General features: G+C 41.4%; 3 protein-coding genes across 5 annotated transcripts; 2 read left to right on the top strand and 1 right to left on the bottom strand.

The window, feature by feature from the left end:
* Nucleotides 1-877: 877 nt before the first annotated feature.
* Nucleotides 878-5,757, bottom strand: LOC108933039 (uncharacterized). The gene is made up of 7 exons (XM_018749830.2): nucleotides 5,427-5,757; nucleotides 3,978-4,135; nucleotides 3,568-3,715; nucleotides 3,305-3,331; nucleotides 2,699-3,202; nucleotides 1,659-1,685; nucleotides 878-1,164 (listed from the first exon to the last, which is right to left on the bottom strand). The coding sequence occupies exons 1-7, from the start codon at nucleotides 5,695-5,697 to the stop codon at nucleotides 878-880; spliced, it is 1,422 nt and encodes a 473-aa protein (XP_018605346.2). The 5' UTR covers nucleotides 5,698-5,757.
* Nucleotides 5,758-9,969: 4,212 nt separating this feature from the next.
* On the top strand, nucleotides 9,970-13,626 carry LOC114911836 (E3 ubiquitin-protein ligase TRIM39-like). Its single transcript, XM_029255978.1, has 7 exons — nucleotides 9,970-10,073; nucleotides 11,161-11,755; nucleotides 11,983-12,078; nucleotides 12,176-12,409; nucleotides 12,515-12,662; nucleotides 12,810-12,836; nucleotides 12,938-13,626. Exons 2-7 carry the CDS (start codon nucleotides 11,192-11,194, stop codon nucleotides 13,480-13,482), a joined length of 1,614 nt encoding a protein of 537 aa, XP_029111811.1. The 5' UTR covers nucleotides 9,970-10,073; nucleotides 11,161-11,191; the 3' UTR covers nucleotides 13,483-13,626.
* A 42-nt stretch (nucleotides 13,627-13,668) lies between these two features.
* Nucleotides 13,669-19,557, top strand: LOC114911835 (E3 ubiquitin-protein ligase TRIM39-like). 3 transcript variants are annotated; one of them, XM_029255975.1, is made up of 7 exons: nucleotides 13,669-14,341; nucleotides 16,730-17,307; nucleotides 17,426-17,521; nucleotides 17,598-17,831; nucleotides 17,912-18,059; nucleotides 18,581-18,607; nucleotides 18,774-19,557. In XM_029255975.1, exons 2-7 carry the CDS (start codon nucleotides 16,732-16,734, stop codon nucleotides 19,337-19,339), a joined length of 1,647 nt encoding a protein of 548 aa, XP_029111808.1. In that variant the 5' UTR covers nucleotides 13,669-14,341; nucleotides 16,730-16,731; the 3' UTR covers nucleotides 19,340-19,557. The 3 variants fall into 3 exon arrangements, with proteins under 3 accessions (XP_029111808.1, XP_029111809.1, XP_029111807.1); XM_029255976.1 differs by lacking the exon at nucleotides 13,669-14,341 and adding an exon at nucleotides 15,315-15,393; XM_029255974.1 differs by lacking the exon at nucleotides 13,669-14,341 and having other exon boundaries at nucleotides 16,551-17,307.
* The last annotated feature ends 555 nt before the right edge of the window (nucleotides 19,558-20,112 follow it).

The following is a 20,112-nucleotide window of genomic DNA, read 5'->3' on the forward strand; positions in this document are numbered from 1 at the left end:
AAAGATTGTTGGCCTGCAGAAGAAATGACATTTTATTGGAGAATTGCCTAAAACATGTACTGTCAGTTACAGTATGTCCTAAACATTTATTTCCCAGTTTTCTGGGAAAGAATTTTTTTTAAAAAATCATTAAATTCACCAAAAAAAGAGATAATCTTTAGAAGAAACAACAAGTAAAAGTGAGTGGAGGGATGTTCTGGCACTTTAAGGAATTCTAGTGTGTTCATTTAACTACAAGAAATTTTATACACAAAAATAATATGAACATAGACATCAGTACATACAAAAACAACAAATCAATCTATTTCGATGTGTTACTAATTACAATATTCAGCTGCATTTCAAGATACCTTTAAATATTTTACAGATGTCTTTAAAAACATTACTCAGGTTTTCAAAATATGTCTTACAACATACCTCAGGTAAAACTATACTTTGTCCATTGAAGTTACATTTAAATGTATTCATTTAGCAGACACTTTTCTCGAAAGTGACATACATCTCAAAGAATAATATAAAGAGTGCATTACATCAAGATGAGGAGCGATTTGGGTGCAGACACAAGATTCTTCAGTCAGTTTGTCACACTCCACCATGTGAACCGGTACACATCACATGAATAGCTGAACAAAGTCTTGCCATTATGAAAAAAAAAAAAAAAAAAAAAACACTTATTAAAAATTATTACATGTAACAAGCATGTATATGTTTATCAAGCACTTATGAGGCTGGGGTAAAGCATGAAAGATGTGAGTTTTGAGAACCCCCTTAAATGTATGGAAGGGTCTTAAATTATTAATTTAAATCATTTTAAAATAATAATAAAAAAAAAACATTCCACTGAGGTTACAAGTTTCATCTTAACTTTTAAGAACACTTATAAACCAAAAGTATTGATATCAGGCAGAGAAAGACGCTTTCCTGTTGACCGGGGGACTCCTAAATGCAGTGCACTGATGTCTCTTATGACATTGGAATTCATTAGGTGAGTTCCAGCTGTGAGTTGTGGGCTTCCCAGGACACCTGAGGGCCCTGTGAACATCCCTGGCATGTTGAGAAGGTCTCCCGGTCTACTTCTCAGAAGGTCCTGCTGTACAGCAGCAAGGGTGGCAGTTTTGGGCATGAACTGAGGAGTGGATGAGGTATAGTCCAAAGCTTCCTCCACTAGAAGAAAGAGGCACATACACCTGTTTTTAGTGCTGACCCTCACACTGACACAAGGAAATTTTCATGGTGGAAGGAAGCGTAGCACACCTGAAGCGAGATACATAAAAGGCACGCGAAACATATGGGAAATAAAGAATATTGAAAGTAAAATTCAGTGCTACTTGAAATTATGCGAACCCTGTAGGGATGGTCAGTACTCCTGAATAAAATATTAAACTTATAAAGTCTAAATCTTACCACTTCATGGAAAAACTAAGGGACACCAGGGCTTCACATAATTCCAAGCAACATTGTATGGAGCACATCTAACACACAGACTATGCAAGGTATCCTCAGAAATATTTAAAATATGGGAAAGACACAGAAAGAAAAGGCCACATAAAGCAATAGGAGGAATGAGATTACACTGGATACGGGAGAACAGAGAACACAACGAGCATCACCAAAAAACACACAGCAAAACATTAAAAATTTCAAAAAGTTACACATACGTGAAAAGTGGGGCACATTCCTCAGCTCTTTGGTGGAAAAAAAGAGGAATAAACAGCAGTTAGCTTTTGTATTAGTACAAAAGACAGAAGAAATGTTCCACATCCTGAGAAGATGGTTGATGTTCTTCAGAAATAAGATTAAATGGTCTGCAAGGGCCTGTTGGTGAATACGAAACTGATCTGGTCAGAATCAATGAAAGATTGAATGAATAAATAAATTATATTCGAATGCCAAGATCAATTTGCAGTGTAAGATCATACCATTTTCTGTATTTCACAAATATTTCAGTTTTTAAGCAAAAAAGTAAATAAAAAGTGGCACCATAACACATTTTTCCCAGGTACTTCCTTCCTCACGGACTGTCCCGCATATTTGCTCTATTCCATCATCGGTGCTTGATTAAAATTATTATACAATAAGAAATGTGTTGTTATTGTGGCAAAATTAGACCAAAATAAAGAGCAGCTGGGGCCCCCCAAGAAAAGGTCGGGCAACCACTACACCACTGAGAAAGGAACCAGTTCAAGACAACACAACACAAGAACAATAATAATAATTAGAAGGATCAACATATAAACCCAATATCTGCAAATCGCTCAAACCATATCTGAACACATTAACAGATACAAGGTGACTAGCTATATCCACAGGGCACTATGCAAGCACCTTGGTGTCAAACTCAGTGTGAAGTACTACGAGATTAAGCCAAAGAAGATTCATCAAAGTAAATATCATAAATTTTACCATTACTTGGGATTTGCTGATAGTCACAGATAGTACACTATCAAGGAACTGTACTGAGTCAGTGCTGCACAACAAGACAGAGACCTGCCTATTGGTCGATAAAGCAATTTCAGATTTTATTATTATTATTATTATTAACTGTCCTACTCGCAGATAAAATATATCCTTATTATATTCTACTTTCAAAGTAAATGATGTTCACGTTATACATTTTCCCTTTACTTAAACTAATAAGCAGAACAATAGAAAAAAAGCACTTTACCATGTTTTGTGATAAAAATAAAGTGAGACTCACGAGACCCTGTTGAGGGCATAGCAGTGGAACGAGGCAAGGACCTGGAGAAGGAGACTGGGTCTGCTGTTTTCTGTATGGTTGAACTAACAAATGTGGAATGGGATGTGTAAGACAGAGGGAACTTTGATCTTGGATTTGAAGTAGTAGAACTTCTGAAAACAGAACTGGACACAAAAGAAGGTCCTGCTGGATTCTTGTTCATAGAACTTTCACGTGTAGAACTTGTTGGTGAGAAAGACTCTGTAGGATTGTTGGCTGTGAACCTTCCAGGTGATCCAGAAGGATAAGTGGGTTGAGTTGGATTCTGGGGCACAAACCCGGTAGGACTGGTATTACACTGAATCAAAGGTTCTGGTTCTTTGTAGGCTGTGGAACATGGAGAAGAAGACGAAGAAACTAAGACAGAACTGGGCAGATCTGACTTGTCGCATGTTTGGGGAGAGCGTGGCTGAGGCTGAGGTTTCTTTACATCGCAGCACTTGGAATTCAATTCCTGTGTAGAATCTGAAAAACAAATAAAGGACCATGAATAAACTAGAGCTTCACATCAGTATCAACAGGGAATGGGTTCAGCAAGCTAAACAAGTATTTAATGGACTTCCTTACCTTGACTTTTCTGCTGTCTTCTTTCCTCTGTGAAAAAAAAGAATTTCAGCAAATGGGTAAATTATGCAAATATTCTGCTTGTCATGACCTTGATAAATTATAATTATCAGTATCATAATATCCTATTTTGGTAGCAGTTTGTTTCATGCAAGGTTTTATACAAGAACTAAAGTTTTAATGTGTTTTAGACTAGGAGTAAGGCCTTACCTTATGAGGACTGTTCCAAAGACTAGTTTGAAAAATAACTGCAAAATGTTACTCACTGAGCTCTTTAAGACTCAGTCTTTCTCTCCTGAGCTTGTCCTCCAGTTTAACCACATCTTTTTTCAATAACTCTTTTGGTTTGGTCGCTTGATTAGGCTTGTTGGATGTGTCCTCCTCCGCACTGGATGGGAACTGGGTTGGGGAGCTCTACAGCAGGACAGAGGACACAATGTCTTCATGTGCATTTCTCTTAGTTTTTTAAACAAACACTGACAGCTTGAGTGATGGGCACAAGTGGGTAAGACATTGTAAGAAATGCAGGTGCTCTTTTTTAAGAAAGAAATTGTTTGGATTAGCAGTTTTTTTTTTTTTCTTGAAATTGTGAATTTTGTATGTTTTAATTCACAGTTGTGTAATCTCACAACAGTTCATTCACAAACACAGCTCCAGTCCTATTCTCAGCACGCACTTGCGTGGGGCTCACAAAGTCCTCCCCAAGTGGAAGCTGCTCCAACTCTGAATTTCTCCTCCTCAGCTCAGCAATTTCCTGCTCCAGCTTCTGAATGTGCTCCTCAATCTGATTCTCAGCCTCAGCCCTCCTCATATCCCTCTGCTGTTCACTGATCTCTGTAGGGAAACAAAACAGTTGAACCAGGTGTTAATCTGAGTACTTAACTGACCTGTGGTGCAGCAAATAGCACACTGCTTACAAGAACATTGAGTAGCTCCCTTAACCAGAAATACTGAGTAGCTCCTTAACCCAACAGCATTGAATAGCTACCTATCCTAACTACATTGAGTAGCTCCCTAAGCCAAAAACATTGAGTAGCTCCCTAACACAGCAACATCGAGTAGCTCCCTATCCTAACTACATTGAGTAGCTCCTTAACCCAACAACGTCGAGCAGCTCCTTAACCCAATAAAACTGAGTAGCTCCCTAACCCAACAACACTGAGTAGTTCCTTAACCCAACAACACTGAGTAGTTCCTTAACCCAAAACAGGACACTAGAGTACTTTTGGAGACAGATTTTGCAATAGTCACACAGATATTGTAGATAAGAATAAATAGAAGATAAATATGTAAAATTTATGTATTAGGAAATAATTTACACTCATTGAGCAAACTGAGAAGTTCATGTATCAATATGCATCGTTATGAATGAACATGTGTCATTCTGTACAGCACAGAATTAAGCAGGAGTTTCTTTGGCAAGGTTTTTTCTTACTTCACATCATACTTCTGACATGAGTAAAACATTAGTGCTCCATATACCATACATCCAAGATAATGTCCTCCATACAACAAACTTGTCAGAGAGCGTTGTGTCCGAACTATGCATACAAAGGACTGCCACTGAAAGAACCCACAGCCGAAGTTATGCATCTCTTTGGCGTTCCCACGTACGAAAGGTAAAGTGCAAAAGTTCTTGGTTCTGGCTCCGTTGTGGTGGAATGACCTCCCCTTCTCACTCAAAACTGCTGAATCTCTGTCCAGATTTAAAAAGGGTCTGAAAACTCTCCTCTTCCAGACTCACTTTGCCCATGATCTCTTAAGTTCATATAAGGTGTAAATGTTCATGCCCTATAACTTTAAGATCATGCCCGGATAAACCTTTACACAGCTACTTCTGCAATGTAACATAAATGTTCATTTCTGTATATACATATATATATAATATATTACAAGAAAGGTGATTTGGAATCATGGATATTGAGATAATGTCTTATGTAGCTACTTGTCTGATGAGCATTGGTTCATAAGGTGGAAACAAACTGACTGTACTAGAATCACACGTCTGCATCTAAGTGTCTCTTTCTGTTAATGTAATGAACACACTGTATTTTCTATGACATGTACGTCGTTCTGGAGAAAAGTGTCTGATAAATTAATAAATGTAAATGTAAAGTAATCTCACGCTTTTCGTATTCTTTTTCCAGCTGTTGAGCGAGGTCATTTTGGTTGATCTTCTTCAGGATCAGAAGAGTCACTCTGAGGGCCTCCTCTCTTCCAAAGCTCACCACCATCTTTTCAACCACATCGGTCACCCCCTTGTCCTCCAACTGACCCTTCGGAATGCGGCCTAGACCTTCAGCGACGCCCTGCTGCAAGTACATCTTGAAGCGCTTCAGATCATCTCGTTCCAGATCATCCAGAGCAGAGAAAAGCAAGGAGTGAATGTCTGCCATGTTGAGTCAGTGCTTCTGGAGGAGTTACTGCAAAAACAAGAAGCAGAGCACCGAGTTTCAAGTGAGATCCACTTTTTGTAACAACAGGGAGAGAAGCAGGAAGTTTCTCCTTTCTGAGTTTTGGGCGGAGCTTGCAGACTTCTTCACATCCATTAAGCTTTCACTAAGTTGTGTGCTTTTTTCTTAGCCTACCGATTTATATTTCCTGATAAGCCTGCCAAGTCGGTGCCACTTTCAGCACTCCACCTTTTCACTATAAATCTGTAAGACCATTCAGATGGCTGGTTAATATATACACATATATACACACACACACACACATTTTCTGAACCGCTTGTCCCATACGGGGTGGCGGGGAACTGGAGCCTAACCCAGCAACACAGGGCGTAAGGCCGGAAGGGGAGGGGACACACCCAGGACGGGACGCCAGTCCGTCGCAAGGCACCCCAAGCGGGACTCGAATCCCAGACCCACCGGAGAGCAGGACCCGGTCCAACCCACTGCGCCACCGCACCCCCCCCATTGGCTGGTTAATAATTTAATTATATTGTTTTATTGGAAGCAATTCTCTGCCAGTAATGCTTCCAGCTCTTGACCTGATCACAGACCTGAAGTGATTTTGATTCCCTGCACATGAAATGCACACAATTAGTTATAGCGTACCACTCCCTGCAGGAACAGCATGAAAAAAGGATTTCATTAACTATAGTACACACACACACACACACACACTTTCAGAACCGCTTGTCCCATACGGGGTCACGGGGAACCGGAGCCTACCCGGCAACACAGGGCGTAAGGCTGGAGAGAGGTAGGGGACACACCCAGGACGGGACGCCAGTCCGTCGCAAGGCACCCCAAGCGGGACTTGAACCCCAGACCCACCGGAGAGCAGGACTGCGGTCCAATCCACTGCGCCACCGCGCCCCTCCTAATTATAGTATTAATTTAAAAAAAAAAATGCTCGTGGTGTGTCAATCAGTCAATGGTTTTTTTATCAAATGCACAACAATACAGCACAGCAGTGGTTCCTGGCAATGAAATGTCTTTTTCTGCAAGCTTGGTGGGGAGGGGGGTGATAAAAAAGTAACAACATGCATTAAGATTACAAAAAAATTAAAAACATTTGTAAAGTGGAACATAGTAGGAATTATGTAACACTAATAAATATTAAGTAAAACTATTTAACAAAAAGAGGGGGCACAGTGGTGTGTTGACACAGCTAGTTTGACCAGGTCCTGCTCTTCGGTGAGTCTGGGGTTCAAATCCTGCTTGGGGTGCCTTCTGATGGACTGGTGTCCTGTCCTGGGTGTGTCCCCTCTCTCTTCAACCTTATGCCCTGTGTGTTGCTGGGTTAGGCTCTGGCTTGCCATGACCCTGCTTGGGACAAGTGGTTTTAGGCTGTGTGTATGTGTATATATATATATAATATATATACATGTAAGATCCAGGTATCTTTGTGAAGAGCTATAATGTCTAATAATCTACCAAATTATCATCCCATAAAGGACATATAGAATGAAAGTAGAAGTTGAATTCATTTCCTGAATGGCATGTTGAAATGAAATGAGTGATTTTTCATGTATTTAAATAATACAATCCATGATTCCGCCAAAGGATATAGCCTCTCACTAAATATGGCAGTAGTGCATCCTCCTGACACCAACTGCCCAGCAGACGTGCTTTTGTGTGTGGTGTCCCGTGAAGTATGACTCTGTCTGTCTGTCTGTCTGTCTGTGTGTGTGTGTGTGTGTGTGTGTGTGTGTGTGTGTGTGTGTGTGTGTGTGTGTGTGTGTGTGTGTGTGTGTGTGTGTGTGTGTGTGTGGCTACCCTCAAATTGGCTGGTGACCAGTTCACCGTGTACCCTTCCTAGCCCAACCCCGCTGATTCGAGGATATCCAAATTCCCAGTTGTTTTAGTATCTGCATAACAAGTTTCCCACTATCCTGGGTGGCATGGTGGCACAGTGAGTAGCATTGCTGTCTCACAGCATCTGGCTGGTGTGAGAGGACATGGGTTTGATCCCTGCTTTGTCTGTGGGGAGTTTGCATGTTCTCTTGATGTCTGTGTGGGTATCCTCTGGGTGCTCTGGTTTCCTCCCACAGTCCAAAGACATGCTGTTCAGGTTCACCCACTGTGTCTGAGTGACAGAGCAAGTGTGTTCCATTGATGTATGGGTGAGTGACCCATTGTAAGTAGTCTATCTAGCAGTGTAAGTCAGTATGGTGAATAAGGTGTGTGGACTGATAACACTACATAGAGTTGGAAGATGCTTTAGAGAAAAGCATCTGTTAAATAAATAAATGTAAATATGAAGATTGGATGTGCTCTGCTTTTGTGGTTTACAGGCCTCTGCAACAAGACTATGTTTGGAGTGCTGTGAAATGGCTAAATGACAGGCCAATGATTCATCCAACTATCACAACCACATTTAAATATGCTATCAGCAATGTCACAATAATGCTGTATAACTGTCCCAAGCCTTCAAATACGTATCACAAACTTTGACCAGATAGTTTCTTCTACAGGATAATCAAAATGTAGCTGGAAATTGCCCACTGGTGCAGTCCACAGCCACTTATCCACTCATTCTCAGATGTTGGATCCTGTTATTTCACTCCTTCTCTTATCACTTCCCTTCATACAAGGACGAGATGAATGGAGAAATGGTTCCGAATGTCAATATAACATTTAACACTTTAAACTCCTGCCTATAAAAACAACTTCATCATGGATCTCAATATAAGGACCAAAAATTTTCCAAAAATTTGAACGCATTTTTCTCCAATTATGTTCTTTGTTCAACAAAATGAAAATGTTGATAAAGAAGAAGAAAAAAAACTGCAGCTCCCCACTTAACTTATATGTAGCTAAAACCTTTGTACAAGCTGACTGAGAATGGTAGCTGGACTATGGTAATAATTACCCACTATGATAATTTTTCATCTAATTACAAAACAATTAGAGCTCTTTTATTAACCATCCTCATTATTAAGTCACCCTTTCATAAATCTCACAACAACCACACACACTGAAACCACTTATCCAAAGCAGGGTTGCAGCAAGCCAGAGCCTAACCTGGTAACACAGGACCTAAGGCTGGAGGAGGAGGGGACACACCCAGGACAGGACAGGACAGGACACAACACCAGCCCATCAGAAGGCACCCCAAGCAGGACTCAAACCCCAGACCCACCAGAGAGCAAGCACAGGTCAAACCCACTGCACCACTGCATCCTCTCTCCACACAACCACCCTCCCAATAAAATTATCTTGGAACAACAAATATTCTATGCTGATAATTAATGAGAATCATTCTGTTTTGCAAATTAACTAAGCAACTGCATATATTCTATACTACTAAAAGTGTTCAATACATATGTACACACACACACACACACACACACATTTTCCAAACCGCTTGTTCCATACGGGGTTGCAGGGAACCGGAGCCTACCCCGGCAACACAGGGCGTAAGGCCGGAGGGGGAGGAGACACACCCAGGGCGGGACGCCAGTCCACCGCAAGGCACCCCAAGCGGGACTCGAACCCCAGACCCACCGGAGAGCAGGACCCGGTCCAGCCCACTGTGCCACCACGCCCCCCATATGAATTCAATATAATTAAAATGATTAATATACACACACACATCTTCAGAGCCGCCTGTCCCTTACGGGGTCACGGGGAACCGGAGCCTACCCGGCAACACAGGGCGTAAGGCCGGAGGGGGAAGGGACACACCCAGGACGGGACGCCAGTCCGTCGCAAGGTACCCCAAGCGGGACTCGAACCCCAGACCCACCGGACAGCAGGACTGTGGTCCAACCCACTGTGCCACCACGCCCCCCATATGAATTCAATATAATTAAAATGATTAATATATATAAATAAAATATTAAATATACAGAAGCAAGACAAAAAGTCTTTCTTCACAAGACAGGTGCAAACAATCTCCATCAAGCCATCCTGAAATCTTTAGGCTCTGCTGCTATAATGTAAACAATGTAAACAAACCAATTACTCAGTTCATGGAGTTGCTTCTTTGTCTTTTACCATCCCCCCAATGCAACGCATCCAATAAACAGCCTCATTACTGCAGCTATGCCGGATCAGCTATGCTTTTAAATTCCGGACACACCCAGAAAAAAAAAAAGAAAAAAATAGGAAAGACTACAAACGAGCTCAGACAAACATGCTACCCCATGGACACACAGTGGAAGCCTTTCAGCTGTGTTAGGTGGGCGGGGCCTCAACGATGTCATGCTGCTGAAGTGAAACTTGAAGAGACTCGGAGCAAAACAAACGCTTCCTGTGTTGCTTGATCGGCAATCTGTTTGAACAGAGTAGCCAGAGGCTGTGGGACCACTTACCAAGGGGTGAGCACTTTAAATCCTCCCAGATGACCTCATCTACTTAGTTAATGATAGTTGAACTCTGTAGCTAATATGTAACTACTTACTCACTGATACACCGCGTATACCTCGGTTATTCAAGCATTTCATAAATATTTTTACTATTTGCCAAAACAAAAGTGGCATGTAGATCACTTCCTATTGTGCACAGAGGGCCCTGTTTAAATAATTCAGGGTTGAAATGAACCAGTTTGTGTTTTGGTTCTTGATTTTTGAAGGCAATTCAGAATGAGTACGTTGGTTCTGGGATTCTGATACCCCCCCCCCACCCCGATATCGCCTTTCTGAGGCTAAATAAAAAGTCTTCTTACTGTCTTTAGTAAGACTGCTAATGGGGACATATTTTTAAGTCCTAGGGATGTTGGGAAAACTCCTTTTTCCAAACAGTGGAGTTGTCACAATATGTATTTTGTGAGTTGGAAAATGAGGGGGGGGTTTATTTTCATAAATCTTTCAGCAGTGGTGTATGTATAGTTATGAGGTGCTGGTAGCGTAGTGGTTAGTACTGCCTTTAGACCCAAAGGTTGCAGGTTGAATCCCCACCTCTGGCTGTCGTATCCTTGAGCAAGGTACTTACCCTGAATTGCTCCAATAACGTTATCCAGCCGTATAATGGGTAAAAAATTGTAAGTACCTTGACATTGTTAGTTGGTTTGGAGAAAAGCATCAGCTAAATGAATAATGTAATGTAAAATGTAGTACACATGTTCCAGACTTGATAACCTGAACTCAACACTAACACGGTACCAACAGAATTAAACTTGCTGTATTTGCTGATACTGTTTTGGAAAAGTAATTAACATTTACAGTCCTGCTTATGGTTAGTCCTACAGTAGCCCCTTTGAGGACACATTCTCTTCTTCCACTGAGCCACTGTATTTGGATGACTGAAGTATTTTGGTGATCTTAAAGCTCAAATTATTGCCATATGGTAAAGACTGTCAGAAATGTCTCATGCGGGAAGTTCATGGCTGCGATCTTTCCCTAGGGGTGTTCCATGATAGATTCTTGTATATTTTGGAAATGACTTGACATCTATTTATTAATATAGGGAAACAACCTCTTGCACATAATCCTGAAGAATGACCACCATATATGACTTTATGTCTGAAGAACAGTACTATTGCTCCATATGCCTGGATGTGTTCACCTCTCCCGTCTCCCTCTCATGCGGCCACAACTTCTGTATGTCCTGCATTGAATGCTACTGGGGCAGCAGTGACCTTTGCCAGTGCCCACTGTGCATGCAGGTCTTTAAAAACAGACCGGAACTCCGTGTAAATACTTTTATTGCTGAAATGACTGAGAACTTCAAGACCATGGGTATCATGTGTTTGGCGGGACCTGGGGAGGTGACCTGTGACATATGCACAAGAAGGAAGGTCAAGGCCATGAAGTCCTGCTTAGTGTGTCTCACCTCATACTGCGAGACCCACCTGGAGCCTCACAAAAGGGTGGTAACCCTGAAGGGGCACAAGCTCATTGACCCTGTGAATGACCTGGAAGACAGGATGTGTAGAAAACATGAGAGACCCTTGGAGCTGTTCTGCAGAAAGGACCAGACATGTATCTGTATGCTATGCAGTCTAATGGACCACAATGGACACAACACATTGCCAGGGGAGAAAGAGTGGAAAGAGAGAAAGGTGAGCAATGGAAATACCAGGCCAGGGGTCAGCATATTGTAGGGTGGTGGTTACAGCCTTAATCCAAAGGCTGCTGTTTCAGGTAACACTCCTTTTATGGTACCTAACTGGTAAATGATTGTTAGTTGCTTAGTGTAAAGGCATCAGCTAAAAAGTAATATTCTATATTTCAGTTATTAGTTGTTTTGAAAAGTGATTTGCTGAAGAAATTGTTTTATTCTTTCTAGTTTGAGCTCGAAAAGACTGAAGCAGAAGTTCAGCAGATGATCCAAAACAGAAAAAATAAAGTGATTTTAATAAAAGAATCAATCCAGCTTAGCAAGGTGAGTTTTCATCAACAGGTGTTTTTTGACCCTTTAGTCTGGTCTGTATGCAACTCATTGTGAGAAGTGTGTATTTACTGTTCTTCTTGCTTCCAAGACCAACACAGACAAGGAGATCGAGAACACTGTGCACGTGTTCACTGATTTGGTCTTCTCCATCAAGAAAAGCCAGGCAGATCTTATTGAGGTGCTGGAGGAGAAGCAAAGAGCAATGGAGAAAAGGGCTGAAGGGGTTGTTGAGGAGCTGGAGCGGGAGATAGCTGAGCTTGAGAAGAAAAATGCTGAGTTGGAGCAGCTCTCTAACACTGATGACCACATCCACTTCCTACAGGTCACTGACCTCTACTAGTCATTGTTGGTCAGCAGGAATTGAATTTCCACAAGTGCCAATAGACAGTTCTTCATGGTCAAGGATCTCTTTTGTGTTCTGCTGCAGAGTTTCCCATCTCTGTCCACCCTTCCACACACTAAGGACTGGTCTGAGGTCATGGTCCACACCGACATGTGTGTGGGTAGCAAACTGGAGGCTTACAATCTGCTGGGAGAGACCATCAACAAAGCTATTGATGAGCAATTGGAGACTGGTGTGTATCAGGGTTCAAAGGTTTGTAGGAAATGTAACATCCATATAACTCCCACATTCAGTGTTAATAAATCTGTATTTTAATAAATTTTCTGTAAAAAGACACCATACTAACAAGTTTTTTTTTTTTTTTTTTTGGTCATCTCAGAATTTCAAAGAATACAGAAGTATGCAGGTTGGTAGCAAAATATCTGCTGAAATATTTATCAGTCAGAAGTGTCTCTTTTTGCCAGATTTAAAAAAAAAAAAAAAAAAAAAAAAAATGTTTTTTTCCAGTTGAAGTGACACTTGACCCCAACACCTCACACCCAGCTCTTATTGTCTCAGAGGATGGGAAGCAGGTGAGTGATGGGACCACAGAACTGTGCGTCCCCAACAACCCAGAGAGGTTTGACTCCTGTCTGTGTGTCCTGGGTACGAAGGGCTTTGCATGTGGACGCCATTACTGGGAAGTGTTTGTAGGCGGAAAGACAAACTGGGACATTGGAGTGGTCAGAGGATCCATCAATCGGAAGGGCGAGCTCATTGCGTTCCCTGAAAACGGCTTCTGGACAATTTGGCTCAGAAATGGGAAAGAGTTGTCTGCCAACTGCTCACCCCCTGTTGTCCTCGAACTGACAGAGAAGCCCCTGAAGGTTGGAATCTATGTGGATTATGAGGAGGGTCAGGTCTCCTTCTACGATGTATCTAAAAAGTGTTGCATCTGCACGTTCACCAACTATACCTTCACCGAGAAACTCTATCCAATCTTTAGTCCCTGTCTCAATACTTCCCCTGAAAATACCGGCCCTCTCATTATCACCCCCATCATCAAAATATAGTGAATCCTATCATAAAAATTGTGTGTGTAGTTATTTATAAATGCACTGTCAGCATCTATTTGTTTATAAGTGTGTGTGTCTACATGATGTTCCTGTCTAGTGCTTCTCATTTCTCTTGCTCAAACTTTTTTCCTTCCGACATGAAATGTTAATTTTTCCTCATTTTTGTAACTGTAGAAACAGAACAGTATTTTCTTTTTCAGTGTAATTTACATGTTGACTCAGGATAATTACAAAATGATGCATGAAACACGTTGTTCTGGTCTAAATTATCTTTGCAGTAAATTGGTGGCTACCTCTCTAGTCCTTTGTATTGGACTCCTGTGATTGATTGATTGAAAAGACACTTGGGTTCTGTGCATCTGTGACTCCTATCATAGCATCATCAGCATCCTAAGCCATCTAAGTGTACCAAGACCAGAGGTTCATTCTCCTGCTTCCTCCCACGTTAATACCGTGTTGACCGCTTTCAGTAACGGTGAGGTAAAATTCAAGACTGCAGCCATGTGGCTATTTATTCTTGACTGATATGTACTGTGGTAAATATGGTGCAAGAGGCAGAGATCACTGACTGGGTATTTGACAGATTCAGTCAGGAGAACAGGCCAGGGATGTTTGAAACCCTCCCTGCGTTCACATAGACCTCCAGGGGTCGAGTCTGATTCTTCTGCTCTGAACCTGAGACTCTGAGTACTGGGACGCACCTCATCAGTGTTTTATGACCCAGGAAAACACTCCCAGCCCTTGAGAGGGAGGGTTTCGGACACAATTTCCGTATGACTTTGACTGAAAGACACCGAGGACCTACACGTTCTCCCTGGAAGGTCAGATCAGTCGAAGACGAAGAACGCCTCTTCTGGTAGGGCAACATTTTTCTCTGAATTTGAGAACTGCTCAGATGAAGGGGGGCTGCAAGGGTTAACGGGATTTTCGCGTTGATCTTCGAGTTGCTTTGCTTTCTTCCGTTGTAGTACAGAACATGTTTAACTTGGCACGGTGTACTTTGGACTCCAGTGCTCTTAGATTGTGGTTGCAGCGATAAGAGCTGAAGACGAGCGGGTGTTCATTTCCGTGAGCCGTTTTCACACATTTTAAACCATTACATTGTCAATTTGTTACCTGAGTGTATCTGTAATCGCCATGATGTGTTACAAAATGTGCAAAATGTTCTGGGCTTTAGGTTATTCACAATGATACAATGTCGCATAATAAATGTCTTTCCAAATAACTGTGCGTTTCATGCTGATCACTGGGTTAAAAGTACAAGGCTTTTTATCTCATGAAGGTACATTTTATATTGAGGTGTTTTAAAATAGGTGCATAAATAAGTTAACTGCAAATGTATGGAGTCATGGACAGTTCATGCTTATTTATTATTCAAGGTGAATTCGTAGTGTGAATATGGTGCGCACACACACCACTGATATCCGTTACACGCAGACTGTAAAGGACCCCAGTTGATGTTTAAAACTTGTCTTCCTTTGTGAATACCTTTTTCGTAAAATTTTTCCTTTTGTATTTGTACTTTTATTTTGTCATATAACTGCAATGGCATACGGTCATTATAAGGGGGCTTTTATTTTGACACGGTCTTGTATTCCCAAGAGCCCTGCATTTACACACACACACACACACACACACACACACACACACACACACACACACACACACACACTTTCTGAACCGCTTGTCCCATGTGGGGTCGCGGGGAACCGGAGCCTACCCGGCAACTCGGGGCGTAAGGCCGGAGGGGGAGGGGACACACCCAGGCCTGCATTTAGATTCGACGAATTAGTTTAATGCGGTTGGCGCGCAGATATAAGTTATCCCAACTTGTGGTTAGCTGCGTGCTGCAAGAACTAAATAATTTTGTTTAATAAAAGGATTCGCAACCCTCCGAAGAGGCACAAGGTTTGTACATGTATATTGTTGTAAATGTTTTCTCTTTTTTTTTTTTTTTTGTTGATGTAATTGTTCTTGTTTTGTCCATGGAAATGAGATGGTTACGGCTCTGTTACACACACACCAGAGAGTATGTGTATATATATATATATATATATATATATATATATATATATATATATATATATATTGCCGGACTGAACGGAAGCTAAACGTTAAATATTTGTGCTTTTTTTTTTTTTTTTTTTTGCACCAGCTCTTACGTTGGTGGAGGTTGTCAAGTTAGTTTCAATAAATCAACTAAACCATCATCACCATCAGTCAAGTCTTGGCCATCACTCGGCCCGGGTGGTCGGTCTGCCACAGACTGCGTTTGGCCGCATCGCTTGGTTGCCAACATACCTGCTCTGGTTTCGTTCATTATTTTAATTTAAGACCAGTCAAGATGTTTTGAAGACTAACTTTTATAGCACGAACTTTTGGGTTTTCATTTTCAGCTGGGTCCTTTTAGTCCTAAAATAGTTAACTATCAAGTGTTGTATTCAGACAACAAGGCTAACATCTCTGCTTTTTATCTTTATGAATTTTATTGCATTTTGGGTTTTCATCATTTGAGTTGATTGAGAATGAAATTCAAAAACGGTACTAGTTTGCAAATGCCAATGCTCATGCTGCTTTTGTGGAATCATGACCCGTTTCAAAATGCTTTTAAAAACAATCCACACTACCAACACATACTACATTATGTTTTTGTTGTATAGACAAGTTTATTGGAACTTATACCATCATGTGAAGTTATTTATATTATTCATAAATGTCTGAGAAAAGACAGAGTGAACTGTGACCGATTTAGACAGTAATATGGTGGTAATATGTGTTCCACCCTCTATGTACGATTTTATTCTTGATTGTGTTGTTTTGCAGAACAGGTTCACATCAAATTCTGTTGTAAAGGAGAATACTGAGTGTATACTTTATGTAAAATACCATGTAATATTATATTACATGGTATTTTATGTAATGGTATTCTAATATTATAGTGTATAATACAGTAATATTATAGGAGAAATACCATGTAATAAAGTTTTTTTTCATCTTTCGCCTTCTGCTATATTAAACTATAACTGCTAACATTTACTTTTTTCTACACCATGTGTTTACTTATGCTAAAATTTAGACTTCCATTCACTTCTAAACATATGAAAATGAAGAACCGTTATACCCGCAATGTTCATCACAGCTTTGGGTCACGTCGGGCTTCCTGCGTAACAGCACACGGGAAGGAAGAGATAGTGCGTTTAACTATAAACAACTTCCTCTTTAACGGGGTATTTTTGTTTCTCAGCAATGGCATCGCCCAGCACACTCCTGTCGGCAGAGCACTTCACGTGTTCCCTGTGTCTTGAGGTGTTCAACAACCCGGTCTCCACTCCATGTGGCCACAGCTTCTGCGTGGCCTGTATCAGCAGCTTTTGGGCACAAGGTGACCACTGTCTGTGTCCCAAGTGTGAAAAGAGCTTCCTTGGAAGACCAGAGCTCTGTGATAACACCTTTGCCAGAGACATGGCTGAGCAGTTCAAGAGAATGACAGCTAGTGGATCTGATGTATCCATCCCTGGACCAGGGGAGGTGCCATGTGACATCTGCCCAGGAAGGAAGCTCAAGGCCCTGAAGTCCTGCTTAGTGTGTCTCACCTCCTACTGCAAGACCCATATTGAGCCCCATCAGAGAGTAGCAACACTGAAGAGGCATAAGCTCGTTGATCCCATCAGTGATCTTGAAGACAGAATATGTAAGAAGCATGAGAGGTCTTTGGAGCTCTTCTGTAGGAATGACCAAGTGTGTGTGTGTGTGCTGTGCTATGAGACTGACCACAAAACCCATAACACTGTCCCAGTGGAGAAGGAGTGGACAGAAAGGAAGGTGAAGGAAAAAAAAAACTCTGTGATTTTATCCTATTGGCATATATTTGTATTTCAATAAACTAAATATTTCACTGTGCTTTAACAGTACAGTAAAACAGTTTGATTTTTGTACACAGACTAAATTGAGGAAGACTGAAGCAGAAGTTCAGCAGATGATTCAAGACAGGGTGAAGAAGTTAGAGGAGATTAAAGAGTCTGTAAAGCTCAGCAAGGTAAGTCTAAGAGTTGTGCTTATTTATACCAAATCAGAGTATGTGATGTTCAAAGCTACCCATATTTTACCATCAGGTCAACACAGAGAAGGAGATTGAGGATGGAATCCAGGTCCTCACCAATCTAATACAAGCCATTCAACAAACCCAAGTGGAGCTCATTGTCAAGCTGGAGGAGAAGCAAAGAATAGCTGAGAGGAGGGCTGAAGGACTTATTAAGGAGCTGGAGAAGGAAATCATTGAGCTTCAGAGGAGGAACACTGAGCTGGACCAGTTGTCGAACACTGAGGACTACATCCATGTTCTACAGGTCAGTGAACTCTGCTGCTCCTCCTTGGTCAATATAATTTTTCCAGATGTGTTATGATTGTGTCCTGCCTCCTGTTTTAGAGGTGTTCATCCCTTTGCACCCCTCCACACACCATGGACTGGTCTGAGATCACGGTTTATGCTGACCTCTGCATCAGTACCATAAGAGCTGCTGTGACGACAATAGAGAATCATCTCAACACTCTAGAGCACAAACTTTCCGAAAGAGGTATATATATATATATATATATATATATATATATATATATATATATATATATATATATATATTTTTTTTTTTTTTTCTATTAAATTTTTCCTGATGTTGTACCTGATGAGTACCTTGCTGAGATGGTATGTGGAATCATCACCTCTCAGGTCCAGAGCTATGAGTTCTAAGGCAGCTGTAGTTCTGCCAGTGTGGGCTTTGCATGTTCTCCTAGACACTTTGGGTTTCTCTCTTTATTCCTGTTACATTCTGAATTTAATTTTGTTCATTCTGAATTGCTTTGAGTCCAAACAGATGTTTGTGTGAGTGCCCAGAAATGGACTGGTGCCCAATGTAGGGTGGACCCCAACTCACAGCATGTGACATTGTCAGTTTCCTTTTGAACTAGAAAGCTGCTTTGTTGTAATGAATGCATGAAATGGAAGTTCAAAAATGCTAGCTCTCAAGATAAAGCATTGTGATGATTTTCCTGAGAACTTCTAAAAAGTTGATTTTTATTTTTTTTTAAAAAACCCAAATAGAGCTCAAGAGGATCTTTTGTTATGCAGGTATAGTCAATTTTTTTTTTTTAGTAAATAAAAATTCACTGCTGCTCTATAGCGACTTTGTAATAATACAGTCTGTTTATTTGTCAGTATTTTCCTGCCTATCATGTTTAAGCTCACCATGTAGTGTCATGCTGAGTACTGACACATGTTTGTATTTTTCCAACAGGGGACGTGACTCTGGATCCCTGGACTGCAAACCCGTGGCTTGATGTTTCTGCAGATGGGAAACAGGTGAAGGATGGAGACAAACAGCAATGTTTTCCTGACAACCCGGAGAGGTTTGACACGGCACCTTGTGTCCTCGGGAAAGAGGGCTTCTCTTCGGGGAGGCACTACTGGGAGGTGGAGGTGGTGGGAAAGACTGCGTGGGATCTGGGCGTGGCCAGAGTGTCGGTCAAGAGGAAAGGTGTGGTCCGTCTGAGCCCAGAGGACGGCTTTTGGACCGTGTGTCTCAGGAGGGGGAATGAGTACAGGGCTTGTGACGAACAGGCTGTGCTCCTTCATCTGCACGAGAAGCCCCGTAAACTGGGTGTTTATGTGGACTGTGAGGAGGGACAGGTTTCCTTTTACAACGTTGATGCCAGATCTCATATCTACACTTTCTCTGGTTACAACTTCACTGAGAAGTTACTACCGTTGTTCAACCCTGATATGAACGATGATGGAAATAACAGGGCTCCTCTTGTTATTTCCCTTATCAACCACAAGGGAGGGGATGAATTTATACTCTAAAGCAGCTGTAATTTGTTTGTTTTTAAAAGTAATGGCAAGTGAAGACAGATTTATAGAATGTGAAGTTGGTGAGATTTTGTAGAATTTGAACTTCAGGCCAATTGTTGGTGTTAATATATTGTGACATGAGATTATTGTTAATTTTTCATGTCCTGTGGTTTTTCTATTTTATGTACTGTCAAACGAGAGTGAAGTTTTTTTGGTTTACATTTAAGAAATGGGGGAAAAAAAAATAATCCTGGTAAAGTTTTTTTTTTTTTTTTTTTTTTTTTTTTTACAGGAAAATAAACATCTATTTGCTTTCTTGACAGACTCGCTCATGTAAAATTGCAAACAGTGGCACTGAAAACTAAGTCCTTCGTATTTACACACTTCATGGGGTTCAACGTTGTGGTAAAATCGTTGCCCTCTTCACCTACCCATCCGTACACCCACTGCATGTTCTCCAGGTACTATTCACCCTTTCCTGTCCAGACATCATCCCTCATAATCTTATTTCAGACACAGGTGGCTACAGATGAATAAACAGGCTGATCAGATTAGTGCTGCAGCAACAGGCTGGCTAGCCGGTCAGTGGGGGAGGGGTTCCACACGATGACTGAGGAGCTGTCCGCATGCGGCCGAGGGTGCGGGTGATGCAACGGGCGACGGGAAGATAACTCATGTTAACCACACAGGCCAACGGACTGACAAACCTCGCATGAGGACAGACCTCAACTGTCACCTCTGTAGTTTCCTGATTCAACCATTTTCACAGCAGACTGTGTGTTTCC

Source organism: Scleropages formosus, chromosome 11 (assembly GCF_900964775.1).
Source record: "Scleropages formosus chromosome 11, fSclFor1.1, whole genome shotgun sequence".
Lineage (NCBI taxonomy): Eukaryota > Metazoa > Chordata > Actinopteri > Osteoglossiformes > Osteoglossidae > Scleropages > Scleropages formosus.